The following is a 20,429-nucleotide window of genomic DNA, read 5'->3' on the forward strand; positions in this document are numbered from 1 at the left end:
CTAGATAATGATGTGCCTATGATAGGAGGCATCTCTATTTTAGTAGTGTCTCCTTTCATTAGGATTATGTCTGTGACTTTGGGGATAAAAATATAGAAAGCTATTACGCATTAATATATTTATGTTTCTTTAAAACGAAGCTAAGATTTTCCTTTCCTTCCTGACATGTTCTCTGTTTCAGCATTACTTATGGTTGATTTTTCTCTTGATGAAATTAATACAGCTCTGTCATAAGTACAACGAAATGCTCAGTTTATGTTCTTGTTTGTGAATTTGACATCACCTCTCACAAAGAATCCATTCCCTTGCTGTCTTTCATGGTCTCCTGTGTCTTCACTTTGTAAATTTGAGGCTTACTTAGTAATTAAGATATACTGATTCCAAGTAGCTTTGGGTTATTTTCTGTAATAATTAGTGTTGACATCAAAGCACTAAGGCTTGAAAGTAAGTGAGTACACAATATAGGGGGTTAGTTTTTCTGTATTTTTTTCTGTTGCTAGTAAGTATGAGAAGGATCAATGCATATGTATACATGTTGATAAAATAAATACATATTTTTACTACTTGCATTGGCTTTAGCTGTTCTAGTAGTCTTAAATGTATTATTTGAAGAAAACATTGGTATAGACTCCGTGTCAGCAGATGCCCATTTCTAAAAGAAGTTCAAATGCACCTGGTTAAACACTGCCTCTCAAAGGTAGAGAGCTCATATGTCTGTCCAAAATATCCAAATAGAAATAGGTTCACATTTAGGATTCAGTGCATGTGCAGTAAATCCTAGGCCCCTGAGACTTCCAGATGCCAGGCAGCCTTGTTGGAGCTACTCTGACAGTCATTTTGCCAAAGTCACAACTTCAGGATGTATGAAGAGTGTATATCTGTGGAAAGCTGAATACAGGGTAAGCCAGCACAAAGTGAACTGGATAAGTAAATATGTTTACTAATGCTAAATAGAGTTTTCCTGAAGCTACTTATTTCTTCAGTTTAACCAAGCCTCCTTTTGTGAGTGTAAATAAAATGGTAATGAAAAGAAAAATCTAACAGAAATAGGTATCACGAGCACACAAGACCCAAACCTGTTTCTTAAACATTGCAGCTGTTACTCACAAATTTTCATAGTGCTCCAATTATAAACTGCATTCTCTTCCAGGATGCTATAAGGCTCATTTCCAATGAGTTCGTCAGGTTTTACTGTTCCCTTGCTGTTGGCAGCAAGGCAGTTGAATTTGCCTGGACTATTTTAAAAGTCTGAAGAAGGAATTTGTTGTGCATGTGCAAATCGGTTCCTAGTTGTGCAGCAGCTCCAACATGTCATAGAACCATTGGATCTTCTATGCTTGTATGACAGAACTGTGCTTCTTAGCATTTGTTTTCTAAGGTGACTCATTTTTCTGAGCCAGCATTTTGGCAAACATAGGGGTTTTTTCTCATCTTCCAGCCACCAGTTAATTCTTGTGTGCATTATATCCAAGAGCTTGTTAACTTCAGTAGACTAGTCTGTGAAGAGAGGTAGGCTCATTCAGGACACCTAACTAGGCTATCTACTTTTAGTTGATGGGAATATCATCACAGTGTTAGAGAAGACTGAGCTGCTGGAACAAGGGCCAGATAGGGGATTCTTTAATAGTATTAATAGGTTTTATTCTCCCCTGCATTACTAATAGTGTTTATTTCCTCTTTAAACAGGTCCCTCATTCAGGTATAGGCAAGGTGATATTGCTGATAATGGTTCCAAGCCTGAGACAGTGAAGAACTTGCAATGAAGCTGTCAGTTGGAACCCTAGGGTGGAGGGATGCATGGTAATGACAGATAAGCAAGTTAGATGTGTGAGGTCAGCCCATGAACATATGTATGGTCTTTGCGGATGTGAAGAGGGAAGAAAAAGGCATATCCTGTAAGAAGGGACTGAAAATTTAGACTATTTAGAATAATAATAAAAAAGTAGTAAATTGCTTTTAATTACTTACTACTGGGCATGATCCAGAAATACTGTCCTATCTAAGCTTTCCAAAGTGTGTTTTCCTTTGTATTCTGCTGAAGGAATTTCCTTTTCCAGGCATAAGCTCAAAACTTCCTACAGAGAGAAGAGAAGGAAGAAGTGGAAAAGTGAAAATGCCAGAAGTAGGGTCAAAAGTGTAATCTGGAATAAATATCTTCCTAAAACAGTCTTAAAGACAATCACACAAGAGAGAAATCCATAGGATATCATGCTTAATTAGTTCCAGTTTTCCTCGATCTTATTATAAATAGAGTAGCAGGGAACACGACAAAGGTGTGAAAATCTGAGAAACTTGAATATTAAGAAGATATCAGCTGGCAGTGGTGAACTGAGTCCCCATTATAAATTGTCACATATGGAAAGTCATTGGCCCATGTATTAAGGATGTAGTATGCATTCAGCATGCTCTATGTAGTCAGGTAGATTTCACAGCTTGAAGAATTTAAAGTTATATGACCTGTCCTTTTTGACAGTGAGATTTGAATTTGAGGAAATGCTCTTGTTTTACTTGGTTCAAAGCAAGATGATGTTTTTAATTTACCAAGGGAAGAACTTTCTGGTTTAGATAGATCTTGGTTTAGATAGAAAGGGTGTGGGTCATCCATATATCCTATGTGAAGGTTTTGTGCACCTCAGAGCATCTAAAATGACTCTGTATGTTAGAAGAGCCAATTAAATTGAGCATCTTATGTCTAAACTGTTTAGAAGATAAATGGTTTTGAACTTGACCATGAACTTGGACAACACTCAAGAAAGAGCAGACACATACTGTGTAGGTTAGATTCAAATTACTTAGTGACTTTTAAAAGATACTTAACTACCATATTTCTCGGTGGGAAAGCTGTTCTAAAAAGCAAAAAAATACATAATCAAACATTAAAATGTAAGGGGAATGGAAACGTACTGGAATTCTTTTAAATATACACTGTCATTCAAGGTTCCCGTTGCTGTGGGTTCCTGGGTGGAGAAGAAGAAAATCTTATCCTCTGCCTATTTGGTCTTGGCTAAAGAAAATGAGCAAAACATGCTAAACATCAGTAAGCTTACAAAGGTTTCAGCTTAACACCATTTATACAGAAAGGCTAGGTCACTGATGTGATTTTTCTCCCAACCTGATTTGACCATGTTCCATATACACATAGAGCTTACTGACATTAATAAGAGCAGACCTCACATATGTCCTTTCTTGTATCCAGCTGCACTCTTGAACTCGTGAGGCATCTGAATGCTGTTATAACGACATTAGCTAAGATTGTATCTTGCTTAGTAATATATTAGTTCCTATTTCCATGAAAGATGGCTTTGAAATTATAGCTTATATAATTTGTCAATGAGGTGACATTTTTTCCTGAGTCCTTTCTGCTGCACACCATAAATGCACATATTCTCAATAATAAAGCATCTGCAATTGTGGAAGAAAAATATCTAAGAGACTACCGAGTGCTTTCTCTGGTAGTCAGAATTAAAACTACAGTGTCTTTGTTACAGAAAGATTATGGTTTAACGATTTTTCTTGCAGGGAAACAAAGAACTATGTGTCTTACATGTATTACTTTTAATTTTACAAGATTTCACAAATCATTTACCCAGTCAAGATTTTAATATTTATAGAACTTGCACTGAAAAATTTATGTCCAGTGATTTTATCGAGTCATTCATTTTACCTCAAAAAAGCATGGGTATACTAAGCAATACATGTCTCTCATAGAAATGTGATACACTACAGGGCTTCCAGACAGTCATCCTGGCTATATTTTTATAAATTTAAATATTTTATTAATAACAGTTTGATTGCATTTTATTAACTTTTATAGTATTTAGACCTGTCATTTAGATGACTTAATACAGTGTTAAGGGCAAAATCTAGATGATCTACAAGGGCTTTATAATTTCTAATTTCTATGACAATTTTTTTGAAACATACAGCTACATATTTTAATGGAAAAAAGAGTACAGATATGAACAAAGCAGTCTGTGGATGGAGTTGTTGCTTATTTTCTTATCATTTTAATTTTAGAATAATCAGTATTTACTGTGAGACACAACTAAATTAAAAAGAAAGTCAGCTTTCTACATGTTGACTGAAAAGGAGAGGGGAAAATAGTAGAGCAAGAAGCAGGAGTACTTTGATCCGGCGCAGGCTCAACTTTGCATGAGTTCCTCTGTGCAGGTTTAGGTTCAGGGCTTACCATTTGATAAAGAGTTATCTGTTGCTGCAAAATAACTGGATCTTTTAAAATGCAAGTAATTTCTATGTGCTAATGCCTTGGCTATGCTGGGCTAAATGTGTCTAATCTTGGACACATATAGTATGTGTATGCACCCATATAGTAATACATGGGTGAAAGGACTCTTGGAAACTTTTTTACTAAGCAGGAATCAGTTACGCTAGCAGCTGAGCCGCGGACCTATGTTTAAAGACTTGAACACAGAAACTGGTCCAAAGATCCTTTTAGTCACCATTGCTAAGGTGAAGAGTGAAAAAGAGGGTATATGATACTGTCGTGGTTTAACCCCAGCCAGCAACTAAGCACCATGCAGCCGCTCATTCACTCCACCCTGACCCTGTGGCATGGGGGAGAGAATTGGAAAAAAAAGTAAAACTTGTGGGTTGATATAAGAACAGTTTACTAGAACAGAAAGGAAGAGACTAATAATGATAGTAATAACAATAATGAAGTTACAATAATAATAGTAAAAGGATTGGAATATACAAGTGATGCACAATGCAATTGCTCACCACTCACTGACTGATGCCCAATTAGTTCCTGAGCAGCCATCCTCCCCCAGGCCAACTCCCCCTGGTTTATATACTGGGCATGACATCACATGGTATGGAATACCCCTTTGGCCAGTTTGGGTCAGCTGCCCTGGCTGTGTCCTGTGCCAACTTCTTGTGCCCCTCCAGCCTTCTTGCTGGCTGGGCGTGAGAAGCTGAAAAACCCTTGACTTAGTCTAAACACTACTTAGCAACAACTGAAAACATCTGTGTGTTATCAACATTCTTCTCATACTGAACCCAAGACATAACACTATACCAGCTACTGGGAAGACAATTAACTCTATCCCCGCCAAAACTGGGACAGATACCCTGTTCAAATGACATATTAAAAGGAATATCTGCTATTTCTAATTGTATAAAATCAGTCCAGTAGACTTGCCTTCCATGAGAGCTTGAAAAGTCCCGAGCCCTTTCTGTGATAATTTTGGTATTTTCTTGTGTATGTAAACAAATAGTTGAGACCGTGTCAAAATAGTAGTTTAGGGTAGCAGGATCCTCCTGATGAAAAGATGATGACCGTCTGAATGAGCCCCTGAGACCTCCTTTATAAGCAGTGGAGGAGAAATAGGACATTTTGGATATGACAAAGGTATGATTTACCTCACCTGGAAGTACATGTCTAAACCAGGTCAAACGAACCACACCTTAAAAAGATCTGTTTCCTTTCACTGATTGTTAAAGGAACATAGGCTGATTAATTCAGATGTACAGTTCTGTAAAATGAATATCCAAAGTTTGGGTAAAAGGATTAGAGGTTCCTATATTCAGTATATTTGAGAGTTGGCTGTAAAATTTCTCTAACAGGATGTAAAAAGACTTACCTTAAGATAATTTTTTTCCCCTGAAAGCAGAGAGGAATTGGAAGTTATATAGTAGGAAAATAACCAATATATTTTACTTTTACTGGAAAGTTTTTAAAATTTTAAGTTATCACTCAATAATTTATCATGCTCAATAACTTAAGTAATATGTGATATCACATATTATTGTATGCATTAATGTATGTAGATAACTATTTTGGATAGCTCTATTTAAAAAAAAAGGATCCAGAATTTCTTTCTCTAACTGAAAGTCAGTGTGTATGTTTCAAATGTGGGTGTGCACATGCCAGAATGTTAGAGCCTAACACTGCTCAACATTTGCTCATATAAACACCTATAGGATGAACTTATATACGTACAGCACATCTGTACTGTAAAGCACAGTTACTGTAAAGCTAATTTAATTTCTGTCTTTGAGTGTGTACCTATATGCACATATTGTGGACATGCGAGTAGCAAGTGAAGATTAGACCAGTTTTTGGTGACTAGGTATATGCACATTTGCAGTGGGAATATGCATATGGTCAGTACATCTCAGGGGCCTCAAATTTTCAATAACTTACTTTCCCATTTTTAAGAGGTTATTTTCTATGTAGACACACAAGTGAAAGTTCAGCTTGATAGGAATCCTTGCTCTTGATAAGCTCATACAAAAATGTATAATTGATATGGGAAAAGGCATGAATAGTAGAGCTGGCAAAGCCATGATGGGTTTCATAAAGTACAGGTAAACTGCTTTATGAAACACTGTGGAACAGCAAGGACATAATAGCTATACTCCTGGATTCCTTTCTGGTGACTTTTGGATTATAAGTGATAGTCGAGATTGTTGCTGAGAATTTTAAAGGCTTAAAAAATGGCCAGGAATTTGCAGTGGTAGATTCTTAATGCCTAATATCTACATTTAAATTTAGTCATTTCAATGAAAATACACCATTTCTCAGAAATAGTCAGGAATTGGAATCGGTGAGAATGAACAGTTTTAACTGCTCTGCTTATAAAGCCCATTACATTTCAGTGCTCTGCTCCTAGAATTAGATACCAAATTATAGGGAACCAAATTACAACTTTTTTAGTTAGACTGGTTTTGGGTACAGCAGTTGTATTGATGACACAGAAAATAATTGCTGGTAAAAAACAGTATGGGCTCATGTGCCTTTAGTTCATGCAATTAGAGCTGAGAAGTCATCATCACTGTAATGAGATGAGTTTTTCTCACTTAAGATTCATTTTTAAATGTATTTTAAAACCAGGATTTGTGAATAGGCAATATGTAGACTGGAACTCTTACTATCTTCTGGATAGCTCTAAATGTATATTTATGCAGTAAAGGCTAGATCTTCATGAGCTCACTAATGATTTCACTCAGCTCCCCTGAAGCAATGTCTTTGGAGGCCAAGGTAAGACAGCACTGGAAATTCCATGGCAGAAGTACCTTTTGCAAAATGTTATTAGCTTTCAGAAGAATATTTCTTTTCCCTTTAGCGGGATAGCCACACTTTTATCTGTAATATAGTCAAGATGTTAACAGTCATGAGAAAGCAGTTTTGGTGAGAATTTCCCATTTTAAAATGTTATCTTCCTTTCAAGAATCAAGAAACACAGTTAATACATTTACAGCAGGCCTATTTACTACTTAGAAAATATGAATGAATTAAAGCTTCAAAATCATTTTATGAGGTCCCTTTAGCACTGTTTTTGTGAAATCAAAGGATATTTAATATGCTACAATGTTTCTGTAAAATGTAAGGGACTAAGTTCAAAGTGTCTTTTTGTAAAGAAAACCTTCATATTCTGTACATTTCCTTCTTTAAAATGAAAATGAGGCTTGATTTTTTTTTCCATATAGCATATGCAAGTCTATATATTAGGAGAAAAACAAGTGAAAAGAGATCATTTTTCTCATTGTACATAATATCCCTCTGAGGAGACCATATTTTACTTTTTTAAATCATGTATTAGCTTTTTGTCACGTAGTTTTATGGGGCTGTATCTTCACATCCTCTCTGTAAGGTTTTCTAGACAAATGCTAAGACTGTGATTAGACCTATTAGTTATATTTCACCAACTTACTGATGTAGTTTCAGAGGAATAAGTTGAGCAATGTCAAAGCAGGATCTGAAGTAATGGAAATAATACAAAAATGTTGTTTGCGGTCTGTGCTAAAAAGAGCAGAACTACTTTTGTTTAGTGTTCTTTTGGTCATGTAGTTAAACAGAAAAGTCAACATTTTTTCCTGCATACAACAGTATCAAAATATTATGTAGCATGTAGTAACAAAATATTTTTCATGTGATATGTAGTAACAATGGTGAGAAAAAAAAGAGAGAGAGAAAAGTAATAACGCAAAATGTGTGGGCATAATTTACAACTTAAAGTACCTACATAAAAGAGAATGTTTTATTAAAATACATGAGTCATCCTCCAGTTCTATGGACAGCAGCATTAATTTAGACATTTCTTTAAAACTGTTTTTTAAACCTTTCTTCCTGCCATGTGTCTGCCATACAGTTAAATTCTGATTCTATAAAAGATATATATATTTTGTCAAAACCCTACATATTTATTCCCACTTATGAGGTATCTGTACTTACTAGAATTCTTCCTGATATTTAACCAATAGACATTTCTCTGGGAATTTCAAGCAAAGTTAATATGCTTTTTATTCTAAAAATAGTTTCTATATTTGTTTTTCTTATCAGTGTATCATATTTACCAGATCATTTAACCTTCCTTAAAACATCATCTACTATACAGCTGAATATAAATACCATTGTTTTAAGTATTTTATTGAAGTGATTAGAATAAATACTAGCTTGTGTTAGAAAAGCAAAGAAATATGTTCCTTAAGACATAACTGTTTCTTTAGATTATGCTGAAAACTTATTCCATATTCAAATGCTTTCCTTTCTGAAAATTCTGTTAGGAATACAATACAATTTGCCTTTTCATTTAATTTACTGTAAGTAATTTTATAGGAACAGTTAAAAACTCTAAAGCAATGATGCTTTACACTCTACATAATTTTATGCACACATAGACACACACAAATGTACCTCCTTCCTCACTGTATTTCATATTCCATGTACTCTGTTGTTGGATCCTTAACTTTTTCTTGGAAGCACTTTGCAAGTCCTGCTAGCTGAGGTTATGAATTGGATAGGATAATCAGAAGTCTTTACAACTTTACTGTATCTTTGTCTGTCCTTTCACCTTTCCTTTACTGCACTATCTTGTTTGTCTGATTCTCGCAGGAGACATGGATTACAACTGGTTGGACCATACGTCTTGGCATAGCAGTGAGGCATCCCCAATGTCTTTGGTGAGACATGTGGAGCCTTACCATTTAGTTTCCTTTATCATTTCACATTTCCTTTGTTTTATTTACACTTTTGCATGTTTTCTTTTTTGTATCCTTTTTTTTATCCCACACCTATAGGGGACAGTCAAAGGGGAAAAAGAAAAACTAGTGAGCAGGCAGTTTTGTCGGATTCTAACACCTTATCCGAGAGGCAAAAGAAAATGGTGTGCTTTGGTGGCCACTCTTTGGAAGAGGACTTGGAATGGTCTGAGCCTCAGATAAAAGACTCTGGGGTAGATACGTGTAGTAGCACAACTCTAAACGAGGAACATAGCCATAGCGAGAAGGTACTGAGTTATGGAGCCTGCATTTTAACCTGCTCATTTGGTCTTTGTTTGCTCTCTGTCACTCATTAAAATAGTGCATAAAATAAAAGATAGGGTGTTTCTAGAGACAATGTAGCATTTCTTAAGGTGCAGAAAAGAAAAACAAATGAAAAGTCTCTGCATGCTTGCAGCTTTTACTGTTTGGCAGCCTGAGAAAAAAATTGAGAGGCATAAAGGAATGTTGTTCATATGGTTGCATAATAGCATATCATGGTATTACCTTCAAGTATAAAGTAATTAACAATAAGGATTCTACTGATTGGCTTATTTGATTTACTATGTTCAAACTCCTGGGGCTGAAATTAAATTAATAGTTTAAACCCCAGGTGAAAAAGGGAGAAAATTGGGTCTCTCTGCACAGAAAAGTTGTTTTTCTTTTTTCCCTTTCACTGTCATGGTTGTTCTTTTGTTTTGTTGCCATGCCATTTTTGTGCAGTATTGTGCAGAATTAAAGGCTTTGCCATCTGCTTTGGTATTTTTTATTTTTGCTTTCTCTTTGGTGGAGATTATGATAAATCTTTTTAGAGTTATTAGTTGTAATGGGAGCAGATTTGTCTGTGCCTGCTAATTTTGCATGAAATAGAGCATGAAATAGTATTTTTCTGTGAAAAAGTGCTATGATTACACAAAATAAAATGTAAAAATTTTATTAATTATGCCAATATACAAGGATAACTGTGCCCATGTATAGTAACGGAATAATAATGTTCACTTTAACTATGCTTCATATGTGAAGTAATTATTCCAAAAAGCAAACAATACATTTAAATAGAGTAATGACTATACCTTTTAATGTATTCTATAATTTTTAATGTACTACTACTGAGAGAGAGTAAAACACTGAAAAAGTTTGTCAGTCTAAGAGAAAACTGACATGTTGGAATAGTGGAAAAAGAAGAAATGTCTCACATCAAATTTCTGTTTTGAGTTAAACTTCTTATTCAGTATTACTCTTATACTAGACCATTAAATATTAGTGTAATCATAATACTTTCATGGTATTTTAAAAATATATCAGGAAATGAAAAGTATTACTGAAATATTTTTCTTTAAAATCCTATTCACTGTATTTTCCATTAACACCATATGATAGCATCCAGTAACTTGGCAACCATCCAAAGATGGAGACCGTCTCATTGGTCGGATTTTGTTAAATAAACGACTAAAAGATGGAAGTGTGCCTAGAGACTCAGGAGCAATGCTTGGATTGAAGGTTGGTAATGAATAATTTTGGAACTAATAATTCTTTCAGTTAAACTAGGTATGTTTATAATGAAAGTATTCTCATGTTATATGGTGTATGCATACCAATATCTATAATGCCTTATCATTCTCAAAATTACAATATAGAGCCATTTTATATTCAATTACCAAGATTAATCTTAGGGGGGTCCCTGACAGGCTCAAAAAATTCTTTTTTTCTGAAAGACTAGACATGTTTTCACAAGTTTGCTGAGAATTTCTGCTCTGCAAGGGTACTAATTGCATCCTTGCTGGGCAAGCCAAGCCCTGGCTGCTTTCTTCAATATTGAGCATTGCACCATGGTATAACTTCTGTTCCCCAAAAGAGGGGGGAAATGTGAAAAATAAATTATCTCTTTTGAAGATCTGGGAGACATCTGGAAGTTAAGGACATTTTAATCCAGAGCAGAGTCTGCCAATAGAAGAGCCTGTTTCTGGATTTTTTCCCCTCTGATTGTTTGGTTTGCTACGTTTTAAATACACAAGACAGAAAATTATTTAATATTTATTTTATATTATCACAAAGTAATGTGTTTGCATCTTTTTTGTGATGCAGTACTCTTCAAACACATTATGAAGCTATTTTTAGCTCATATCTTGATCTCATTTTCATGTGATATTATTATTTGTAGTTCCAGCAATACTAGTACAAGAATGAGAATGAATTATACACAGTAAAAGAAATAAGCATGTATTTATTTTGATTCAACATCCTTGTTGTGAGAAATCGTTAAGAAGTTTGATTAATTCTCCATTCTTTATTTAGTGTGACACTGACTTCACTTTGGGTACACAAATTAGGCTATAGTCATGCACTGTAAGTAGGGATTAAGTCTGTGTAGTTACTTATACACTAACATGCTTTGCAAATTTTTGAATTTTTTATTTAATTGACAAACAGTTTTACTTTGAAGTCAGTGGAGAAGCCAGTTAAGCATCACTTTTGGTATGTGTGTTATTGTCTTAATGTCAGAAAATGCAAAAGAGGCTGACAGTGCCTAACAGTAGTATGAAGTACTTTTTGTTTAAACTTCTATGTTTAAAATTCTAAAATCTTCTATTGTAAAGATGAACTCTTCACTGAGATTCAAGAATAGTTTAGATTCAAGAGTAACTACTTTTTAATCTCAATAGACTTCTGAAAAGTGTGATTTTTCAGCAGTTATTCCTGACCTGAATTTTCAAATATTTATATTATTGAAAGTAACCTAAGCTGGATTTAGTATTACAAATTTTAAATTCCAATATGAAAACTGTTAAGAAAACTTAAGAATTTGAAGATTGTGCCGTTATAACCGATTCTGATATGTGAATCTCCTGATTGTAAGATAAATATTAAAGTCAAACCTGTTGAAGTTTCTTGTAGAGAAATCTTCAGTATGACAAGTATTTTCATCTGACTTGCCTAACCAAAGTGAATTTGATAAATTGAGGCGGTTGATGCTTAATGTGAACATCGTGAGTTCTGTTACATTAATATATCTGTTTTCAGTTAAAAAGTATTGAAGTAAACAGTCTAATGACCAATACCTTACTTTTTTTTTGGGTGGTAATTTGTAACACAGTGAATACTATACATATATTTGCTAAAGTTTAAAAGCTTTAGCATTCTGTATTTGCATTGTGTTTAAATCACACAAATAGACGGAATAGGTACAAACATAACCTGTCATAGACAAAATTCTGTGGTGTTTTTTTTCAAATGTATCTGTCTTACCTGGGCTACCTGAAAAGCAAGGAAATAATCGAATTCTTCTTTCTGTTGTGAGAACATTTAAGTCATTTAAAGTAATTTTCATTCTATGAAAATGCTTCCTCTTTGAAACAGGTAGTAGGAGGTAAGATGACTGAATCAGGTCGACTCTGCGCATTTATCACCAAAGTTAAAAAAGGAAGCTTAGCTGATACAGTGGGGCATCTTAGACCAGGTATGTATCTACTATATATCTATACTGCTGAGTTGCTTTTCTGAAGGTGACAAGTGAGTGAGTTTAATTAGATGTTAAATCTTGTTAAACAGGTGTGATGAACTACTGCAGAGTTCAACCTGACATTCAATTTCTGGATTATTGACATTACTGCATTTGTGACATATATAAATTCTCATGTAATATTTTAACATTTTTATTCATGGTTTTATACTCAAAATAATATTCCACTGATGTCCTGCCCAGTCATTTTGTGGTATATATTTTATTTAGAGCAAATCAAGCTATTACAAATGTGTGAACAGAACCAGCATGGCTAATGAACTACTTCTATCCCAACATGCAAACCATGGGTTGCTAGACTGGAGAATGTGCAAGAAATATTAACTATTTACATAAGAACTATCTGAACCTTAAATACTAAACTTGTAGAGGTAAATGGATCTTCAAAATAGTAAGTTGATGAGATACACTGTTTTAAAGATCTGCGTTTTCTAAAGAGCATGTTGGGATTTCTGTAAGCCACATCTGCCAACACAAGTAAGAGCTGTATCTAATTCAGTAGGAGCCCTACTGATGATATTATTGTTTCACTGAACTTTACATATTTGAAGCTGAGCTGCAGAAAACCTTTAATACTCAGGATTTTCCTGTATGAAGTACTCCAAACTTGTTCTACAACACAGGTTTCACAACTCACTGAACTGGAAGTAGAATGGCTTAAATTGTCATTTTAAGTACAGTCCACAGCAGACTTCCTAAGCAGAGTGTTATTACTGAAATTATAGGTGATGAAGTATTAGAATGGAATGGAAGGCTACTACAAGGAGCCACCTTTGAGGAGGTGTATAACATCATTTTAGAATCCAAACCTGAGCCACAAGTGGAGCTTGTTGTTTCAAGACCAATAGGGTAAGTAATTTCATAAATTTTTGTATTAAATATGATTAAAATGTTGCTAAATTTCACTTGTAGGGCAGAGCATATCAAACAGATTCATAAACATTGTAAACAGTAAAACTGTACGCAAAATTCTGTAAAGCAAAAACATAGCTAGAGTGATAGATCACACCAGTAAGTAAAAAGAGCTGGTACGAAATTCAGTATTCTCTGAGTCCCAGGCATTATCTGCTAACATGGTAAAAAATAGGTTCCCTTCTGTGCTTGTTTAGTTGGTGATCCAGCCTATATAGGCTCTAAAACTGTAGTTATGCTCTTTATTGTTGCAATTCTTGACTCTTGATTTTAATTTCTCCATTCTCATTTTTATATAGTATATATAAAATAATATATTCATATTTGGTCTATGAACTGATGATGAACTCTATTTATTGAGTCTGCAGTGTAGAATTTTGCACAAAATACAGTATGCTAATGACATAATCAATATGCTTTGGAAAGTCTTGAATCCACATTCTCATCACCTTCATCTATGAAATCTATTAAATTATTGCTTGTTACCTAAAATGCTTGTTACCTGAATGAATAGCTACTCCCACTGTGTGGGACTTTTTCTTTGGTGCTTTCCATTGCCCAGTTTTCTTAACTTTCACACCTATCTCTGAATGTCTAAACTTAATTTTTTCTTGCATAACAATAGTTGCTTTGTTAAATTAGACTGTGAATACTTCCCCTTCTTCATCTGTTCTTTTTCTTCCAAGTTTCTACAGCCTACAGTCACATCCATCCCTTTTTTACTTCTCCATTGGAAGTTCCATAGCTGATCGCACCAGGGCTGTGAAGAGGGGGATGATTATCACTGAATTTGAAGATGCTTACAGTTGTTAAGAATTTTCTGTGTCCCCCCCCCCGATTTTATTATGGTGTACATGATGCAACTGGACAGGGTGCTAGGTAATCTCATCTAGGCTCCCTTTTCCATGTGACATTGGACCAGATGGTCTTTCAAGTTGCCTTCCAGGCTGGGGTATTCTATGATTCTATAACTGTATATTAATAAATGTATTTATCCCTTTATTTTGTATAAGTTGCATACAATTATCTTACCTTTATACAAGAAAGCACAGGTAACATAACAACTTAAAATTAAGAAGTACTAAAAAAAATCTAGAACCATATAATCTGAGGATGGAATTTCATGGTTACCAGTTCAGCTATAGCAGCAACTTAATGTGTTTGATGCATCAGGAACTTAATGTGTAGGAACTTAATTTGGTTTGAGAATTTTAAACTAACTTGATAATAACAAAAACTGCTTTATCTTTTCAGTGAGATAAGAGGTTATCTCCTGAATACATACTGAATTGCAACCCCTTTAGGGTAAAAGCTGTATCATCTGTCCTATCCTTAAAAACCTTTCATAACTTGGGAGTTGTAGGTATAATAGTAATGCTAAGGGACAAAACTACATTACTAGAAGAATATAGTTTCAGAAAAGGAGGTTTCAAATTCATTTCATACAGGTGTAAGATCTTTCATAGTTTCTCTCAAACAGAAGTTTATAGCAAAAGTTTCAAGGAACTGCTCACGTCTTGAAAATATTCAATTTTTTTTTTCTTTCTGCATTCTCTTCAATGTGCAAAACCTCCTGTATTCTTTGTTGTGCTTTTATATTTACTGTCTGTTGTTTGCCTTCATTATCATCATGTCTTCTGTTATGTTACCATGTGCTCCACTTGCTGTCCCTAGAGCAGCTCATCTATAATTCTTTAAGGAAAGTGATGTGGGCTCTTAAGGTGCCTTCTTCAGCATTAACTGCTTGCCACATAGTCTGAAGAACTGAGCCAGATCAGGGCTAAAAAGGTTGTTCTGTGTACTTGATTCCCAGTGTCTTTTTGCAGTAGATGTAAAAGAGGGTTTTCCCCTCCCAAATTTCAGTTACTAATCTAAATGGGTTTATAACTGAAGTCTCAGTGATGAATACTTTCTGCAAGTTTGTAAGGTTTTAGATTCTGGTTAGATGTATATAACTCTTTGGATTTTGATATTGACAATATAACCTCAGAAATGTTTTTCATGGGATTTGAACTGATGAACTGGAAATACCATATTACCTTCTCAGTTTAGAAGATTTCAGGTGATAATCAAATGGACTATAGAAATTAATACCTTGCCCAAGGGAATGTAACACCATAGGTCTGTGTTCTGCCCCAGGGAATAAAGTTTCAATGTTTTTAAAATCATTAAAAGTTCAGATTTACCAGATGTCAGAAGCAATAATTAGAATAATTGATGCCCACTTGAAGGATTTCACTTTTGCATTGAAATATATCCTATTACTTATAAAGAGAGTCTCTTGATGTTCTCATGGCAACGCACTAATGCATGCCAAAAATCTTCAGACAGTTACTGGCAATTAACTTAGCTGAGAGAGAGAACCTGTTGTCATGTGCTGATATTCTGCATACCAAACCAAATTCTAGTAAACACAATTGTTAGTTCTTCTTCATTTTATTATGGGCTGTCTGCTATGAAAACTGAAGATGACAAGTTAAGCTGATAAAGGAAGTTAAAATGGAAAGCTCCTTTAAAAAAAAAAATCATACCATTTTGGCATGCAATTTATCACTTTTTCTATGTTAAAATAAAAATTGATGGCCAAGTTACTATTCTATGCGAGCTGGCTGTCTCTTATACACAAGAATTTGTCTATTTTCTGCTTTCTAATTCTCAGAAATAGTTACTTTAAAATACATGTTATTTTCATAGTTACTACTGTTTTGAATTTGGAAGGAATGATGCATTGTGTTTTATTAATTATTCTGTACAATCTGCTTGCAGTGGAACATATCTTAAAATGTAAAGAGATGCCTTAAACTACTTCTGCTTCTCCTACATCTGTTTATCTCAGTGAGAATTCCTTGTAAGAAATACCATTCCCACTACTGTGAAATACTGGGATCTGTATGCTTTAGGAACATAAATGATAGTGTTCAAAGCTTTCAAGTTTATTGTTTCAGCTATCCACAGAAAACTCATATTCAATCTGTTCACAATGATACATGCTTTCAAGGTTTGAATTTGTCTGAATTATTGGGTACTGTGCATCAGTTCACTTGGAAATATTCCTCAATCTGCTTAGTAAAACTATCTTTCTAGTGAGTCTTGAAAAAAGTTTGGAAACAGTATACCAAAAAGGAACTAGATAAGTTTTATTTATATATAGTACTGACTCTTTTTTTTTTTTTTTTTTTTATTGTATGAGACAGTAGATATCACTGAAAGCATTTTTAACTTCCCCTTCCTTTTCACATACCTTTGTGGTGGGTTGACCTTGGCTGGCCACTGAACACCCACCCAGCTGCTCTCTCCCTTCCCCTCCTCAGCAGAATAGGGGGAGAAAATAAGACGGAAAAGCTCAGGGGTCAAGATAGGGATGGGGAGGTCACTCAGCAATTACCATCATGGGCAAAACAGACTCGACTTGGGGAAGATTAATTTAATTTATTAGGAATTAATAAGAGAATAGGTTAGTGAGAAATAAAAACAAACCCCAAACTACCTTCCCCTCACCTCCCTTCTTCCCAGGCTCAAATTCACTCCCTTGTTGCTGGCTCTTCTACCCCCCCCCCGGCCCCGAGCAGGGCAGGGGGGTGGGGGAAGGGGGCTGCAGTCAGTCCTCCTCCCCCTCCTTCTGCTCTGACCTTGGTATCTGCAGGGATGCTCTCTCAAGTTTTTTTCTCACTCTTCTCTCTCACAGCTGCTGCACAGCTTTTTTTTACCCTTTCTGAAATACCTTGTCACGGAGGCACCACCACCCTGGCTGACAGGCTCAGCCATGCCCTGCGGTGGGTCTGTTGAGGTCGGTTGGAACCGGCTGGAACCGGCTCTGTCCGGCACAGGGCGGCCCCGGCCTCTCCTCACAGAACTGGCCCCTGCAGCCCCCACTGACAGCACCCGGGCATCTGCACTTAATGCAGCCTTGAAGAAACCAACTGCCCTGAAACACACATTATAATTCTAAATATTGTTCTTGCTGTGACTCAGAGCTGAAGCTCCTCATCTTGCTTGGTTTTGCTCAAATACCTCTGAAATGATTTATTAGCATCCTGATAGTTTTTCTTAGCATACAGTAATGTTTGCCCTTTGTAGGAAGAATATGTTCCTTTGGGGGTGGGTAGGTGTAACGAGGTACTTACTCATTGCAAGAGAGTGCTTTAAAATTACATAGCTGTACACACAATTTAATACAGGTGTTGCAACATCTCACGTATATGCAAGTATGCAATTTTGCCAAATGAAATCGCGCATTTTATTTAGTCACGGAAAAGGTAAGATTGTCCAAATCTGGGATTCTAGGACAGTGAAGGACACAATGGGATAGCCATTATTGGCAGTCTAGTATGTTCGAAGAAGGTCCAATAGATTTAGTTAATGTATAATGTCATCAGAAAGTCTACTACTCACAGTTTTAGTCAACCGTTAACTCTGAGATTGTTCTTTTTTTTTTACTGAATTATTTTATTTGTGACTGTACAGCCTGTCTCCTGCTTCAACCAAACCACTTGTTCTGTAGGCTTTAATTTGCCACTGAAATTATTTATACTGGATAAAAGATAAATCTTCCCCTTGGCTGAAGACAGCCAGCAGATCATACACCTTTCCTGAGGCCTTCCATGGGGACTTGAGAAGTGTTATAGTGTAACTGAAATTTGAATATGCTTGTTAGATAAAGGATCAGCCTGTCTTAATTTTCCTGATTTCAGGGACATTCCCAGAATACCTGACAGCACACATGCACAGCTGGAGTCCAGTAAGTTTCAATTGTGGGGTAGGAAAATCTTCTCTCTCTTTTATGTAAGCACAAATAGATTGAAAAATGTCATCTACAGTCAGTATAGCTCTTGTCTCTTTGTCCCTATTTGTCTCAATATGTCATCTTACTGTATTACCTATCTACCTTTGTTTAATAATAAACTATCAAAAGTCAGGATGTTTTGATTTAGGCTTGACATTTGGTTACAAGCTTAGGCTATTTTTGATTGAAAAGAAAAGCATAATTCTTACTAATATACAAGAACATTAATAGTAATTTTTAATTTCCTGTTTTGTTGTTTTGCATTTCAATTGAACCTTATAAACTAGAAATGGGGATGAAATGTTCTTTATTTACAACCTGAGAAATAGCTACTTTGAAAACAGAATACTTCTACTTTATTAGAACCATTCAGCACTCCTTAAATTGGCTAAACAAATATTTCATGTGGGGAAAAATAACTTGTTCTTTGGCTGTGATCTGATAAGATGGATTTCAGCCTGCAGTTATTTTTTATCATTGTTTTAGAACTCTTTTATAGTAGAAGCCATGAATAAATGCAGTGGCATAAACTTGATTATAATAATATGAAAAACTCCTCCAATAACTTTTCACTGATCAGCCAAGTCTTAAAATAAAATCCATTTTATGTTTTGTGAGATGTGGATTGTCTTTTGTATTTATAAAAATACTTTACTTTTACTCTATGTTTTATATGTCAAAACTTGTCCTCTGACAGTTTGCAGACCTTGTAGATTTGAAAGAAAATGCACAAAACCCATTACATACATCTTGATGTTTTTGTAAAAATCTAATTAAAAATTAGTCTGTACAAGATAATAAGTCAGAAGACTGAATTCCTTTGACAACAATAAAGTATTTGCTTTCCTGTTTAGGAATTTTGGGCCTTCAACTTACTGACATAATCATAGTCAGAAATATCTGAATAAAATATTTTTCATCCTATAAATAAAAGCTTTTGATTGCATCTGAGCACCAAAAGATTGAGTATCATTATTTGGTAATTTTACATAGATAAAAAAGCAATATTTATCAGAACTTTATTGTATGTTTGGTTATACTTCTACAATTTTTATTTAAAGAACATTGTAAAAAATGCATAAGTGCTACTATTTATAAAATATTTTTATTTATAATTACAGGTTCTAGTTCATTTGAATCTCAAAAAATGGACCGACCTTCTATTTCAGTGACTTCTCCTATGAGTCCTGGCATGTTAAGGGATGTTCCACAGTTCTTGTCTGGACAACTTTCAGTATGTAAACATTTCATTGATACTAATGTTGTGCTTTTTGCAGCATATACAACTCTCACTGCAGAGGGCAAGCTACTTCTAACATAAATTTCTTGTTAAACGAGCTAAATTTTTTGATTAATGCTATGTATCTCAGTGTAGGCAGGGCCATAGTTTCATAAGGACATTCCATTTTATTAGCTTTTGGAAATTTTATATATGATGAATTAGAGACATATATATATATATATATATGTATATTTATCTAGTAACCTAGACTGGTAGAGTCAAATTTTCAGAAAGGTCTAATCTTGGCCTCCAGTTATGTTTGTGCTGTCGAGTATATACGCTTTTTCAGCTGTAACACTTACACGTACAGTTGGTAGATTTTATTACCTGTGTGCTTGGACATTAATATTGTTTATTTCTTATGCACTAGCTTTCATATATACCTTTCCCCAGATATCCTTTTGATTGTTTACTAATGTATTTGTACCAGTGTTATTCACTTTTGTTCTTCATTCTCATTGAGAACAAAGTTCATTGCATGAATGTTTTCTTTAAAAGGGTAATTTTTTGTACTAAACTGAAGAACTTGGGTTTTGTACACCTTTCTGTGTCATTTACAACTCCAAAGTGTGATTTTTCAAAAGTGCTCAGTTGTGGCCTGGTACACATTGAAAAGGAAAAGAAAAATGGAATGGAAGCAGTGCAAAACTGGTGTTAAACAAGTTTGAAAATGTCACATTCATATTTCTTCCAAGTTGTTTATGTTAAGATAATGAGTGCGCTATAAATATCTGCATCAAATCTAAGCAGACTGTTTATAAGTCTCACAGAAATGGTTTATGGTATTGATAGAGGAGGGGAAGAAATACTTTTCTGTCTGTTCAGCAGCCGTGTTCGGTCCATTTTGCAATGCATGAGCCATTATTTGTTTTGCTCATCAGATCAGCCATCTACAATATATAATTTTTAATTTTCTTTAACTGTTGTAC

General features: G+C 34.8%; 1 protein-coding gene across 49 annotated transcripts in view; it reads left to right on the plus strand.

Annotated features, from left to right (window-relative positions):
- The window catches only part of RIMS2 (regulating synaptic membrane exocytosis 2), a 491,423-nt gene that overhangs the window by 250,974 nt on the left and 220,020 nt on the right, over window positions 1-20,429 (plus strand). For 35 of the 49 annotated variants that reach the window (XM_069779840.1, XM_069779846.1, XM_069779845.1 and 32 more), the window contains 6 exons: window positions 9,043-9,251; window positions 10,384-10,503; window positions 12,361-12,460; window positions 13,249-13,372; window positions 18,127-18,173; window positions 19,340-19,452. In XM_069779840.1, coding sequence (XP_069635941.1) covers window positions 9,043-9,251; window positions 10,384-10,503; window positions 12,361-12,460; window positions 13,249-13,372; window positions 18,127-18,173; window positions 19,340-19,452 — 713 coding nt within the window. Of the gene's footprint in view, window positions 1-8,857; window positions 8,926-9,042; window positions 9,252-10,383; window positions 10,504-12,360; window positions 12,461-13,248; window positions 13,373-18,126; window positions 18,174-19,339; window positions 19,453-20,429 lie in introns of all 49 variants that reach the window. The other 14 variants (XM_069779851.1, XM_069779853.1, XM_069779857.1 and 11 more) reach the window with 1 other exon arrangement.

The sequence above is a fragment of the Haliaeetus albicilla genome, chromosome 3 (genome assembly GCF_947461875.1).
Source record: "Haliaeetus albicilla chromosome 3, bHalAlb1.1, whole genome shotgun sequence".
Lineage (NCBI taxonomy): Eukaryota > Metazoa > Chordata > Aves > Accipitriformes > Accipitridae > Haliaeetus > Haliaeetus albicilla.